At 45.9% G+C, this 15417-nt stretch overlaps 1 protein-coding gene across 1 annotated transcript in view; it reads right to left on the bottom strand.

The window, feature by feature from the left end:
• Nucleotides 1-15417, bottom strand: part of FREM2 (FRAS1 related extracellular matrix 2) — a 137604-nt gene that overhangs the window by 10225 nt on the left and 111962 nt on the right. The window contains exons 15-17 of the mRNA XM_084769743.1: nucleotides 14805-14936; nucleotides 14088-14419; nucleotides 1161-1353 (exon numbers count right to left, since the gene is read on the bottom strand). Coding sequence (XP_084625869.1) covers nucleotides 1161-1353; nucleotides 14088-14419; nucleotides 14805-14936 — 657 coding nt within the window. The remainder of the gene's footprint in view (nucleotides 1-1160; nucleotides 1354-14087; nucleotides 14420-14804; nucleotides 14937-15417) is intronic.

The raw sequence follows: 15417 nt of genomic DNA, 5'->3' as shown, positions 1-15417 counted from the left end.
ATGGAGGTAAATCCTTTGATGCCATCTGGCTTGGCTGTCCAGGGTGGTCGCTGCACGTTCCTCATAGCTCTAAGAGAATTTTAATCTGTCCTATATGGTGGAATGACACTTCAGATGTGAGATCAGTTTTTTTCTGTCTTCCTGGCTAGGAAAATGTCACGTTGGAGTGATGGAGATGTTCATTAGCGCAGCAGGGTAATGCGAGTCTGAAAGGAAAACAGCGCATAAATTCTGTCCGTGGGTCAGCTAGCTTGACACTCATGGGCTTTGCTTACTTTTGATCAACATCAATATCACCATTACCATCACCACCATTATCATCATCATCGCCATCATTTTTATTCGCGAACCAGTCTCACGACGTAGCCCAGGCTGTCCTCAGACCAACAGCGAGCCTCCTGCTTGATCCTCTGACGGGCTGGGATGACAGATGCTAGCCACATGCCTAGCTAACTTCTAGACTCCATGATTCCCACATGGGTACCTACAGCCCTACGGATGCTGCAGGGCTCGAGGTCTCAGCTCTAATGTTCTGCGACATTTGTCTACGTGTCCCAGGATGACAGAGTTTTCATCAGAAGGTGACAGAAGCATTGTCTGTGCCGCAGAGGAAACTAAAGCCCCAGGTTTAAGCAATGTGCTTGAGGAGACACAGATTACAATTAATTAGCTGGAGGGTCAGAACTAGAACTCCGCGCAGGGTTTACCAGTGGACTTCAATGTGACCCTCTGGCATTGCAGAAGCAAAATGTGTAACTTCCCTCCCTTGATTTTATTCCCATTTTTTTTTTCAGCTGAAATCCCTGTATTTAGTAGAAGCCAGACAAATATATGGATTGTGTTACAGATGATATAAACAACCAGTCACTTACAATACAGAGCAAAATATGCCTGAAATTAAGAAGTTAAATTTCATAGTTACACATCCCGCAAAGTTTGAGGCATTGGTATGATCTTGTTAAACAAGTTTTCCTTGGCAAAGGCTTAAAAAGTCACATTATTAGTGACTATAAAAAACAAAGGTATTGAAAGGGGATTGCATTATTTTTACACGCAATAAAAACAGGATTATCTTCCTGAATAATTACAATAGGTAAGAATGGATAAAGAAACTGTGGTTCATTTACACAATGGAATACTGTTCAGTCACACCAACCCACCTTGGAGTTCGGCCTCCGGGGGGCTGCCGATCCCGTGGTTCCACAAGATGGCAGTGTCGTACACGAACGTGAGCCGCAGTTCTGACTTCAAGTCGAAGTGCTGCCAGCCTCCCACCCCCACGGGGGAATGGAACACATAGGAAACGTACAGAGGAACTCGAAGGGTCACGTAGGACTGCACTAGGTTCAGGACCTAAAACGATGAAGTCATTCCTGTCAGTGTTACCCAAATCAGCCCACTTTTGCAAAACGCCATCTCTTGTCACTTCACTGAAGAATTTGTGCAAATGAAAGAAACTAAACGATAGTCCTTCACAACACTGGTTTTCCTCACTTCGAATACAACAGGAATGGATGTGCCAACACTCTTTAAAATAAACACGATTTTCATCTAAGTATGAGCAACTTTATCAAGATACGGGTCTCATACCACACAATTCACCCAGTTAAGTGGATAATTCAATAGTTTTCTCATGTAGGCAAGGAGCCATGCAAGCACCACCCCAACTAATTTCAGGAATCTTTCATTACTTTAATGGGAATCTTGTACCCGGGAGCAGTCACTCTCTCACAGGCGGGGCGTCTTCTGAACATGTAGAAATGAATCTTGTCGGCTGCTCCTCTTTCAGTGCTTCACTCCCTTCTATTATGGGATATCAGCCAGATAGATAGCTATATTCTATTTTATTGGTCCTCACCAGAGAATGGCTGTGACTTGCTACCAGCTTGGAACTATTATGCAAAAAGTGCCCCCGTGAACTATTTTTTAAACATATAGAGGAAGTTGGGATGAACATTAAAGAAAGGAAAGAAACATATTTAGCAATGGCATGGTTCAGTTATCATGTCTGAAAACAATTACATGAACTGGTTTTTGAATTTTGTATTTTCTGTCTTTGGGTAGGTAGTCAGAAGATGGGGCTAGGGAGGTCAGGAGGGTAAATTAACCCATAGCAAGTACCTAGCAAACTTCAGACAATGTGCTGCTTGCTAATAAACGCTGTTTAGTATTTTCATTCTCATAATTGTACGTATATGTATGCAATGTGGTCTGACGGGATGGTGGCTAAAAAGCAAAGAGGTAGAAAACTGAACTGTTAAAGTAATTAGGCAAGCTCCTCAGAATTGTTGAGAAATTATTTTTATTTTATAGCATGAGTGTTTTGCTTGCATGTATGTATGTACACCACATGCTGCATGCCTGGCACCCACAGAAGTGAGAAAAAGGCACCAAGTTCCCTGGAACTGGAGCTACAGACAGTTGTGAGCCACGCTGGGGGTGAGCTAAGAGCAGGCAGTGCTCTTAACCACTGAGCCATCTCTCCATCTCTCAGCCCCCTCTGCAGAATTTTCTGAACCTCGTGAGTGGCCAGTGGAAGTTGGAACATAGTTATTAGCCCGTGTTCCTTTCTCCCACACTTTACTATATTCCACCCAGGTAGAGAGGTCCTAAGACTGCCTAACAGAAATTACTGTATTTTAATCTCCAAATGCTCTAAGGACCAGCTGACTCTTCTTGGAAGTTCCAATCGGGCTGTTGGAAGTAGTCTACAGAGTCAACACACGGACTGGACATGCATTTAGGTCATGAGAACCGCACCATGAGACATCGCACTCTCGTGATGTTAAGAGGTATGTCCTCAAATCATACACAGGCAATCCAAGTCAATAAAGAAAACACACGTAGTGAAAAAGAAGTACCTACCGGATTAGCAATTTGCTTGGTTCCCACCCATGGAATGTGAACACTTCCTCTCCCTGATAAATCCAAGCCTTGTAATTTGAATGCCTTGAGATGCACTTTTCAGGGGCAGCCATGGTTACCTACCACTGAACAATGAGTTCTGAAGGGCAGCTAAGGCTCTGGCTATCTGGGAGAGTGACTTTGTCAATTCAAATGCCACTGGTGATTAAGATGCATATTTCTAGCATTTGGGGAGGCAGGCAGATCTCTGTGAGTTCGAGGCCAGCCTGGTCTCAAAGCAATTCCAGGACAGCCAAGCAGGGAAACCCTGTCTCGAAAAACCAACAAAACATTCATATTTCATTCCATAACTTCAATAAACCATCAGTTCAAACGTTAGGCTTCAGGCATGTGTGGGAGCCAGGCCCGACTGGGCTGCCTGCCTGTCTTGCTGTTGCATGTCCTGTTTTTAGCAGCTTCCGTGTCTGTGCTTATGTTGGTTAGCTAGCCATGGTTACCGCTCTGAGAACGCACCCCTCCCTTCCTTGGGGCTTTCCCTTGTGTGTGCGATCACCTCTTGAGGGGTTTCACCTGCGAGTGGCATGCCTGCTTTGCTGCCTATAAAAAGGCTCTTTGGCTGCTGAATAAAGGCCGTTGCTCTCTTAGCATGAAGGACCCGCTGTTTTATTGTGTGTTAAATCCGCCCTTGATGCCCTTGACTCGGTACTGCGGTGACCCAGGCGCCACAAGTAGAGGTCCCATCAAGATCGGGAAAGAAGGGAGGAAGCTGACGGATTGCCCAGGGAAGCTGGCCAGCCACCTCATGGAGGTAGGAAACGGGGGTGTTGGAAATGGGTGCCACAAGTTCTTCCACGGTTCTGGTGGATCAACTAGTGAGATTGTAAGAGGATCAAGGCACCGGGATTAAGCATAAGATTATTATAGACTTTATAAAAACAATAGAATTGAGAAGCCTTCGGTTTATGGTATCAGGAGAGCTAAATATCCAAGATTGGGATCAGGTGAAGTCTGACCTCCAGAGGACTTCACAAAAGGAAGGGTCCAACAGTGTTCCTATCGCTACCTTTTCATTATGGCGTCTTGTTAGAGAATCACTTAGGAACGAAGATGAGAAAATAAGAGAGCAGCTAGGAAGTATGGAACTTGCCCTGAACGAAGTGCAGGAGGAGCAATCTGTGAAATCTTTGGTCCCGTCTGAGATTGCCTCTGATATATCTTCTTCTAATTCTGAGGAGGAAGAGGCAACTTTAACTTCTGAAATATGGGCCCCCAAGAAGAAGTTGAGGGAGTGTAAGGTCAAAGAAAAAGAAACTAGAGGAGAGCGCCCCCTGGCGTATAACCCAGATAATCCAAGTCAATTATCTTTGGCAGAGCCTTCTGCTCCCCCTCAGGGAGTAGTCTTTCCAGTAGTGGAAGTGCCTCACCCAGCTAACCCAGGGCAAACGCAGAGACAGCATGAAGCCCTCCAGTTTAAAGACATAAAACAGCTTAAGGAGGCAGTTATGGCTTATGGTCCACATGCCCCTTTTACTATTGCCATTTTTGAATCCTTCACAGGACAATTTTTAACACCTAGTGATTGGCAACAAATGTGTAGAGCAGTCCTCAGTGGGGGTGATTATTTGCTTTGGTGCAGTGATTATCAAGAACAGTGTATTCTGACCGCTGCACGTAATGCAGTGGCTGGGGTTCCACAGAGCAACGAGGATATGCTAGTAGGCATGGGTTTGTATACTGAACTTAGTTCCCAGATACAATATGACCCAGCTGTGTATGCGCAGATTGCAACTTGTGCCACGAGGGCTTGGAAGTCCTTGCCTAATAAGGGGGCAGGAGAACAGCTGTCTAAAGTGGTCCAGGGACCCTCGGGGCCCTTCCAGGAATTTGTTTATCGCCTTATGCAATTGGCAGGAAGGATTTTTGGAGATGTGGAAGGAGCCATGCCTATTATTAAACAATTGGCCTTTGAAAATGGTAGTAAGTATTGCCAGGAAGCCCCTAGGCTTTATAAATATAAAAGCGTGAATGACTATCTGAAAATTTGCCGAAGTATAGATACTACTCACATAATGGGGCAAGTAATAGCTTCTGCTGTTCAGGGACGGTCACCTTCTTAGGGAGTCCAGTGGAAAACATGTTTCAGATGTGGCCAGACAGGACACTTCCAGAGAGAATGTACTCAAAGGGAGACTGGGCAAGCTCAAGATAGAGTTGATCATACCAAGCCAGCTTTATGTCCTCGTTGCCAACGAGGGTATCATTGGGGAAATGAGAGCTACTCTTAAGACAGATAGGCAAGGGAGGGGATTGCAGGGAAAGGAGCCTCGGGGTCTGCTCCAGGCCCCATCGAGACAGGTGTGCAGAGCCTGTTTTTAGCAGCTTCCGTGTCTGTGTTTATGTTGGTTAGCTAGTCATGGTTACCACTTTGAGAACGCACCCCTCCCTTCCTTGGGACTTTCCCTCGTGTGCGGAATCACCTCTTGAGGGATTTCACCTGTGAGTGGCATGCCTGCTTTGCTGCCTATAAAAAGGCTCTTTGGATGCTGAATAAAGGCCGCCGCTCTGCTCTCTTGGTACGAAGGACTCGAAGGATTCGCTGTTTTATTGTGTGTTAAATCCGCAGTTCCTCGCCCTTGACGCCCTTGACTCGGTACCGCGGTAGTGCATACGCCACAGGCATGGACTCACAATTAAGAACATAGCTTTATTTTTTGCCAATACCAACACACTCTCCATCAAATGTTATTAGAACACTGTTCTGGATGGCAATTTTAGCATTTATTCTCAGATAATTGGAATATAGTATCCTATATAATTCTCACTTGATTTTATTTAACTTGGGAACTTACTATGTAGTCTAGAGCTCATGACAATCCTCCTGCCTCAGCCTCCTGCATGCTGGCATAATAGGTGTCTGTCCCCACACCTGGCTTAATTTTGCTTAACTCTCAGTGTGGTGATTTTTAGACATAGGATCTACCTGCATCTTGTACACTTTTTCTTATTTAGGGCCAGGTTTTCCTGGCTATTTAGAATTGCTGCCTTGAGGGTACACGTGCTGAAATCGAAGCCATCTCAATCATTCAGTCGCCTACCTATTTATTTCTTCAACCCAAGACTGCAGTGGAACCAATTATCTCTGATGCCACTTTTAAGAGTATTCAATTTTGGTTAACCTTTACCTCAAGACCTTCAACGGTATAAATAATCAACCGAGGCCCAAACTGAGTGACCGTACATGCCCTAATTGACATTTGAAGTTAATTAACAGAAGCAAATAACACTTTTAACACAGTATTTAAAGGGAAAGTCCAAAATGTAAACGTCTTGGAGAAAGTAATACATTGCCAAACTTATGTTATCGAGTGCCAAGCATATATGTGGAAAGGGCATTGTTTGCCTAGGGGCGGAGCCAGGCTGCCACTCTGCATGTGAGATGGGTAGGCGTGGGGATGCATGCCAATATAGTATTATACATGCACTCTCCACTCTGACTCTGTCTCCATTTAGAGGCTCAGTAGCCACACAGAATTGATGGCAACCACACTGGACAGCACAGCTCTAGATCCCCACGTTCCAACTCTTGTAATTAGGCCACATGTATTAAAAACAATAACCATTGAAAGCCATGGCCCTTGAATGTAGACTATGTGGTTTCAGGGAATTTACCTGAAAGCTTGAACACTCTGAGCTGTTAGAATTCTCCTTCGGGGATGCCACTGGTGGGGAATGCCCTCCAACCTCATGCTGCAATGTGGTTTTCCTGTGTCTTTTATTGACCCAAGCCTCTTCCAAGATGGACGTATTGGTGACTATATAGAAGAGTCACAAAGAGCTTCAAGTCTCACAGTGAGCACTTAGCTGCTCAGTTGAGGGGGTGTTTCAAGTTAAAGTCTCTGCCAAGTTCTCTAAGTAACACACATCTAAGAGTGCTTAGGAGGAAGAGGCCTTGGCTTCTGCCCAATTCCAGATCTTCTGAAGGTCTGGGAATCAGAGAGGAAGGCACAGATCCTGGGTAGGCATCAGTGTTAAGCCATTAATTCCGTAGAATGGAGGACAACTTCAAGGAATGTTTGCAATACAGAATTACGCTTGATATAATGAACAACCATAGAAATAATGGTTGACTATGTTATGGTGAAATGCTCAAAAGGAAAGCATCATGTAGCCATCAAATTAAGAGTCTGGCAGGTGAGGATGGCTTACACCTGCACTTGGGAGGCAGAGGCAGGTGGATCTCTATGACTCCATGGCAAACCCAGTCTACACAGTGAGTTCCAAGCCAGCCAGGGCTACATAGTGAGACTGTCTCAACAGAAAAACATGATTCTGAGGAACTGCCCTTGTCATGGCACATGCTTGTGTTAATTTAAAAAGCAATGTATAAAACAGTGTAAGAAGAATTAAGCTGTTGCCATTAAAATGTGTATGTGTATTGAAAATAGATGAATGAGTCTGTGTATAATCATGGTGGGTTAAAGGGTGGGGTTTTGTTTGACTTTTATTTGTTCAGAAATGATGCTATCCTGATTGGAATAGTATTATAAAACTTGATACATCTGATAAAAATAGGCAGCAACATACTTTATGAACATTATGTGAATGAGGGTACACTTGACTGATTTAGTGTGGCTTTACTTACAAGAAAATCAGTATAGAAAGTGTAAAATAATGAAATGACATGGCCTCTGACATACGTTCTAGCCTCAGTGTTCATGTTTGTAAGCCAAACACACATGAAAAGAGGAGGCAAATTTATTCATCCAACAAATCAACTAAGAGAAGCATTTGCTTCCTTTACAGACCACAGAGTGTCTCCCCAGGAGTATACTGCAATCTCACGCCGGAAGAGCAGACCTTAGCCTGCTATGCCTGCCAGTCGCACTCTGTGACCTGCTGTGGCATGCCTACCAAGAGTCAAACCTCTTACCTTGCCCGGCAGTCAGTAAAACTGACAAGAATGCCTTTTACTTTTCAAAGAACTTGTTTTCAAGAGAGAAGTCACCAAAATTTCCAATTGTTTAAAAAACTAAGTTTAAAAAGCTTCTGTCAAGTGTTTCTCATTGCATACTCAAACAACCTTAGTTTAAACAGAAACAAAACAAAACAGAAAACAGGCCATGCATAGAGGTAGAGCAGATTATTTATTAAATCTGTATTTTTCTTTTTTCTTTTATCTGCCCTTGCATTTTTGATGTTAATGACTAAAGATTGTTTTAGACCTAAATACAATTAAATAATTTTAAAATGCTTTTCCTTTGCTTTGTTTTTTGTTGTTGTTGTTTGTTTAATTTTTTTGAGACAAGGTGTCTATGTGTAGCCCTGGCTGTCCTGGAGTCCCTTTGGTAGACTAGGCTGGCTTCGAACTCATAGAGATCTGCATGGTTCTGCCACCCTGAGTGCTGGGATTACAGGTGTGTGCCATTGCGTCTGACTTGGCTTAAAATCCTTCTCCTTAACAGGTGACATTATTAACCTTTTAATGAGTAATAATTTGGCCTATACAAGTCTCCTTTGCTGGTGTGTATGGGGTCCTCACCAGGTCCCTGGATGTTTCCTGGCACAGACTAGATGTCAAGCCACTACTTTGTGAATATATAACTGAAAAAGGAGGTTTTGATACCAGAGGAAGAGAGCTACAGTGAAACTGGATAAAACTCAACAAACTTCACTGTCAGCATATAAAAACCCGGGATTTCCCCAACCGTTTGTTCACTGTGGCAACACTTTCTTATAGGTTAAGCTGTCGGAATAACGAGTCTGGAGGCAGAATATTCTGTGTGTCAGAGACAGAACTTTAAACACACACACACACACACACACATGCACACGCACACACACACATTCACATACATATGGTAGCAACATAGCAATATTTCAAAGGTAGCTGTAGTAAGCACAGGTTAATAACAGTTGTTTGCACAGTGCTACCTTAGGCTAACATGCCAACTCTAGGACAGGTGGAGGGTGGAGGCGCTGTCTGTTAGATGCTTGCCCAGGCCTTTATAGTACATTTCTTGGCAAGTGAAAAATAAACCTGGGGGTGTTCAGAAACCCATAGAGTCACTGCCAAACCCACCAGTCAAGAGGATGGATGGTTCACCTTTATTTTTACCAGCTTATCAGGCTATAAATTCAGAAATGTGAACCTTTGTAAGACTGAAGAAATTCTAAATCTGAATCTTTTTATCCGATGATTCAGCTACTTAGAAAACCAACCCAGGAATTATGCTTTCCTTTCAGCTGCACACCCAGCATCAGGCCCATCACACCTCCAGCACCAGGACCCTCACAACCCCCAGCATCAGACCCATCACACCTCCAGCACCAGCTCCCCTACCCCTCCATCATCAGGCCCCTCACTCCTCCAGCATCAGGACCCTCACACCTCCAGCATCAGGACCCTCACAGCTCCAGCATCAGGACCCTCACACCCACCAGCATCAGGACCCTCACCCCTCCAGCATCAGATCCATCACACCTCCAGCACCAGCTCCCCTACCCCTCCATCATCAGGCCCCTCACTCCTCCAGCATCAGGACCCTCACACCTCCAGCATCAGGACCCTCACAGCTCCAGCATCAGGACCCTCACACCCACCAGCATCAGGACCCTCACTCCTCCAGCATCAGGACCCTCACCCCTCCAGCATCAGGCCCATCACACCTCCAGCACCAGCTCCCTCATCCCTCCAGCATCAGGCCCCTCACCCCTCCAGCACCAGGACCCTCACCTCTCCAGCATCAGGCCCCTCACCCCTCCAGCACCAGGACCCTCACCCCTCCAGCACCAGGACCCTCACCCCTCCAGCACCAGAACCCTCACCCCTCCAGCACCAGGACCCTCACTCCTCCAGCACCAGGACCCTCACCCCTCCAGCATCAGGCCCATCACACCTCCAGCACCAGCTCCCTCATCCCTCCAGTATCAGGCCCCTCACCCCTCCAGCACCAGAACCCTCACCCCTCCAGCACCAGGACCCTCACCCCTCCAGCACCAGAACCCTCACCCCTCCAGCACCAGGACCCTCACTCCTCCAGCACCAGGACCCTCACCTCTCCAGCATCAGGCCCCTCACCCCTCCAGCACCAGGACCCTCACCCCTCCAGCACCAGAACCCTCACCCCTCCAGCACCAGGACCCTCACTCCTCCAGCACCAGGACCCTCACCCCTCCAGCATCAGGCCTATCACACCTCCAGCACCAGCTCCCTCATCCCTCCAGTATCAGGCCCCTCACCCCTCCAGCATCAGGACCCTCACACACCGCCCAGCATCAGGACCCTCACACACCGCCCAGCATCAGAACCCTCAGAACTCCAGCACCAGGACCCTCACCCCTCCAGCACCAGGACCCTCACCCCTCCAGCATCAGGACCCTCACCCCTCCAGCATCAGGACCTTCACACCCTCCAGCATCAGGACCTTCACACCCCCCAGCATCAGGACCCTCACACCCCCAGCATCAGGACCCTCACACCCCCAGCATCAGGACCCTCACACCTCCAGCATCAGGACCCTCACACCTCCAGAACCAGGACCCTCACACCTCCAGCATCAGGACCTTCACACCCCACAGCATTAGGCCCCTCACCCCTCCAGCATCAGGACCCTCGCAACCCCCAGCACCAGGACCCTCACAACCCCCAGCATCAGGACCCTCACACTTCCAGCACCAGGACCCTCACACACCCCTGGCATCAGGACCATGACACCTCCAGCATCAGGACCCTCACCCCCTCCCCCGCCCAGCATCAGGACCATCACACCTCCAGCACCAGGACCCTCACATACCCCAACACTAGGCCCCTCACCCCTCCAGCACCAGGACCCTCACAAACCCCCAGCATCAGGACCCTCACACCTCCAGCATCAGGGCCCACATACCTCCAGCATCAGGACCCTCACACCTCCAGAACCAGGACCCTCACACCCCCCCCCCCCAGCATCAGGACCCTCATACTTCCAGCATCAGGGCCCACACACCTCCAGCACCAGGACCCTCACACCTCCAGAACCAGGACCCTCACACCCCCCCCAGCATCAGGACCCTAACACCTCCAGCACCAGGACCCTCACACCCCCCCAGCATCAGGACCATCACACCTCCAACATCAGGACCCTCACACCTCCTGCATCAGGCCCCACACACTCCACAGCACTGGGGCCCACACACCTCCAGCACAGGACCCTCATACCCCCCAGCACCAGGACCCTCACATCCCCAGCATCAGGACCCTCATACCTCAGCACCAGGACCCTCGCACCTCTAGCATCAGGACCTAGATTTGCTTTGTTCTACCTCTTTGGCAGAGGATGTATTTTGGCACAGGGTTTTCATGGTGGCTGCTCTGCAACATTTATCTATGCGCAACAGAGGAGGCACTCGGTTGGCATTCTTATAATAGTGGCTGTGACCACATCCATTTTATGGTCAATTAAATGTTAAGATAAGCACACGGTGGGTTACTGGCATGGGAACACCAGTACATAAATCTGGACAAGTTATATGAGTTTTCTTGCTTCTCTTTCCTTATGTATAAACAAGGGGGTGGGGTTGGGTGGGTGTGACATTTATTGTTGTGGAGTTTTTGTGATGTAAGAATGAATATATACAAAGTATTTAGGAAAGTGAACGGCACACATTTAAAAATAAATTTACCAGTTATTATTATTATGACTATCACCACCATCGTTATTAGTTTTGGTTGAGATAGTGTCTTATGTAGCCCAGGCTGGCCTTGAACTTCTCATATTCCTGCCTCTAGTTGTGAGTACTGGGACTGCAGGTGTACAGAGCTACTCTTGGTCTGTGTGGTGTTGGCTAAACTGAGGGTTTCATTAAATCAGACAAGCTCCCAACACATCTCCACTGCCATTATTTTTTTTATAGATAGTACTACCACCTGACTAATTTTCTTTTTTCTTAGAACCAATAATGAGTGGAAGAAAAGTAAAGGAGTGCCTGGGAGGGCTATATTTATTTTATTATATTAATTTGCATTTCTTTTCCTTCACCAATGGTTCAGCCTTATGCATGTGTGCTATGGGGAGAAAGCAGGAAGGCATTGATAGGATGTAGAAAAATTGCAGTTTAAGCCAAGGAGGAATGTCGGGGAACATGGGGTGTCCATCTTTAAGCTTTCTTTGAGAGGATAAGCAGTGTGCTTTACTAGCTTGTTACCACACAGGTCACACTGAAGGTTTTGGAATTTCATAAAAGTACCTGAAACTTCAGTGAGTTACATGGAATATGTTCTTCCCAGTGACGTTGATCATCCTGGTTCCATTGTTAGAGATTTTCAAATAATGCCAAAGCAGGAAAATCCCCTCCCAAGGGATTCTTATGTGTTGGCTATCTACTGAAAAAAGCTGGCACGAGCTGGTTAGGAACTGGATAAGCTGGGGGATGGAGAGATGGCTCGGTAGTTAAGAGCACTAGCAGCTCTTCCAGAGGATACAGGTTCAAATCCCGCCACCCCATGTTAGCATAGAGCTACGTGTAACTCCAGTTCCAGAAAATCATCTGACTCCTTCTCTTGGCCTCTGTGGGTACCACATACATACATGCAGGCAAAATATCCATACACACAGATAGATAGATAGGTAGGTAGATAGATAGGTAGACAGACAGATAGATGATAGAGATTGATTGACCAATAGATAGATAGATAGATATAGATAGATGATAGATAAAATTACTGGCTGACTGATAATTCTCAGGGCATGCTCTATCTCATTCCTGGTGTGTTACACAGGCCTTTTGTGCAGGATAAACCTGGCTGAAACCGGTCAGTTCTTGTCTAACAGCAGAACAACCCAAAGTCCAACTAGAGAGATACAACACCAGCTTCAGCGACTCAAGGTCACTGTACATAAGACGTCTCTGGACTCAAATGAGTCAATATAATGAACATTTAAAAAGTTATCAAAGTGGAGTCTAAGCAAGCATTAGTACCCAGATTTAGTCTGAAGAGTTAAACACCTCACGGGCAAGGCTTGCCTTCAAAGCCAGCTTGACACATTGCTGTTGGCTTGCATAGGCTTTAGCAGGGTGAAGGTAACGGTTCACCGTGAAAACGAACTGAGTGATGTAAGAAAGATGGACATATCTCCATCCTGTGGTTGAAGAGGCCAACAAAGACCCAGCTGAACTACATGACAGTCCTGTGACTGTGACCTATTTTGTTTTATGCCAACTGATCCTGTGTCTGGAACAACCAGAACATAAACAGTGATTTCAGAGCCGCTGCACAAGTGCTGTGAGAAAGCGATAAAGGTATTGGATCTGTAAAAAGAGGGCTAAGGTAGTATTTTCTTGTTTGGTTGGTTGTTTTCTTTTCTTCCCCCCCCTTTCATTTCTTGAATTTTCTTTTTCCTCTTCATCTGGCAAAGACCGACTGAGAAAGGAGCACCCAATGGACTGTCATCCATGAGGGCTCTGTGTAATGTGTCCAGAGACACACAGCTAGAATCCATCAGAACCAAATGAATATCAACTGTTTGCTTGATTATGGTATTGGCTCACCCCCACTTTACACCACCTTACCACTGATGCTTTCATAGGGATTTTCACTAATTCGCACTATTCACTGACTCTGTCTGCTTTCTGAGGATGGGAAGTCTTAACAACTTGCGAGCCCACTGACTTCCGGGCATCAACACCGACAGTAAATGAAATCGCCGAGTTCGGGTTCCACAGCTCTGCTGTGGAGGTCAAACTTGCGGGAAGTTACCATACACTTTCCCCTTTGCTTTTAACACAGCAGGCATACAGCCTTTAGAAATATGCCTTCAGGAGCTGCTGCCACTTCCATTAGGAGTTTAGACTTCCCTTGGCTAATTCTTGAAAGATGTGGTACATCCTGCAGGACGTTTGCTACTTTAACCCATCTGACCCTTTTATAACTTTTTTGTTATCTCAGAATTTTAGTTCAAATATTCGTTATAATTTCCAATAGAGATTTTAGATTTTTTTATAATTATAACCTAAGCGGAGACTTTGTTCCTTATTGTTTTAACAATGTCTTTTTGATGGTGCGGGTGGAGGATTTTGTGTATCTCTTGTGCGTTAATATGTACTAGGACATAGGTTTTTGTACCATTGATGACAACCATCTGTCCCTCTGTGAGTAATGACTAACAATACTGAGGTAACAGTTGAGATTTTGGGTGGGGGGAAGAATCTACTGACAGAACCAAGGCTCATATTAGATTGCATACCTGGCCATCTGTCCCGATGGTTCCTCCACAGTCGGCCAGGAGCTCCGACATGTCATAGTAGCTGACAAACTCCCACAGACAGGCCTCCAGGTTCAGGTTTCGGTAGAAGCGTAAGGTGCTGGAACCCCTCACAGGTACACTGTACTGGTAAGGATAGGTCTCCCCAATAACCTCCGGATTCTTTGTGGCATTTGTCAGGAATCCGTGGTGGGTCTTCACTTCATTGTAGTCCAGCAGGTTGGAGCATTTGTGGTTCCCAACTCTTGTGCCGTCAGGGCTGAGGGTCAGCTCAAAGTTGGACAGCTCTCTAGTAGAGATGACGGGGAGCATGCCTGCAGGAAAGCAAGAGCAAGCACTGTCTGATTGCATTTGCGTTTTTATTTTACTTTTAAAGACTGTTTTGTTTTTGTTGTTTTTTTGTTTTTGTTTTTATTTTTGTTGTTGTTGGACTGTTTGTTTTGTTTTGGAGACAGGGTTTCTCTGTGTAGCCTTGGCTTACTTACTTTGTAGCCCAGGCTAGCCTCGAACTCACAGAGTTCCCCCTGCCTCTACCCCCCTGAGTGCTGGGATTAAGTTGACTTTCAAGGCTAAGTAGAAAGAATTGAAAGAAGCAGAGTTGAAAGTCAACTAACAAACTGAAGATTAAGGAAGTGAAACATACCAGGTGACAACTACCCAAGATGCTCCTAAGGTCTTGCTTTACCCCAGGGTACCTACCGTCTATGTGCGGCATCGTGACGGTGAGCTTGATGAGGTTTGGAAAGTCTGGGTCCTCGGAACCCGTATAGCGCAACTTAGCTGAGAATGGCTCCGCCCCCACTACCCCAGGGACACGGGGCTGACAGAGACCTTGAAGAAAAGAGCACATTTATGCTAAAAAAAGATAACAGACAGCATAATATAGGTGTTATTATTTTCTTATATTTTAATATTCCCTGTGATCTAAGACCTGGATGAGAGTGCCTGACCTAAGGAAACAGAAGCCTGTGGGTGAGAGGCGATCACAGCATTCAGGGCAGGATCCTCTCAACAGGTTTGAGAGGAAACAGTTCTTGGTCAGACTGACTTAATATATGATGCTCATTTAGGTCAGGAACATATTGACAAAAATTATAACGTGAATAGACAAAATGCCCATGGTTGAAATACAGTAAAAAAAAAAAAACAGCATATAGTTAAATGAAGTGAATCTGAATGTTATCCTAGGATAATATGATTAATTGCGAAATATACATCATACAGTAGCTATAATAAGTATTACTTATTGGTGAATAAAACTGAAAATGTATGTGTGTTTTAACAGTGCTGGACACTGATCCCAGCACTTTAA

Source organism: Acomys minous (assembly GCF_964271855.1).
Source record: "Acomys minous genome assembly, chromosome: 19".
NCBI classification, from domain to species: Eukaryota; Metazoa; Chordata; class Mammalia; order Rodentia; family Muridae; genus Acomys; species Acomys minous.
This window is presented reverse-complemented; position numbering and strand designations above follow the sequence as displayed.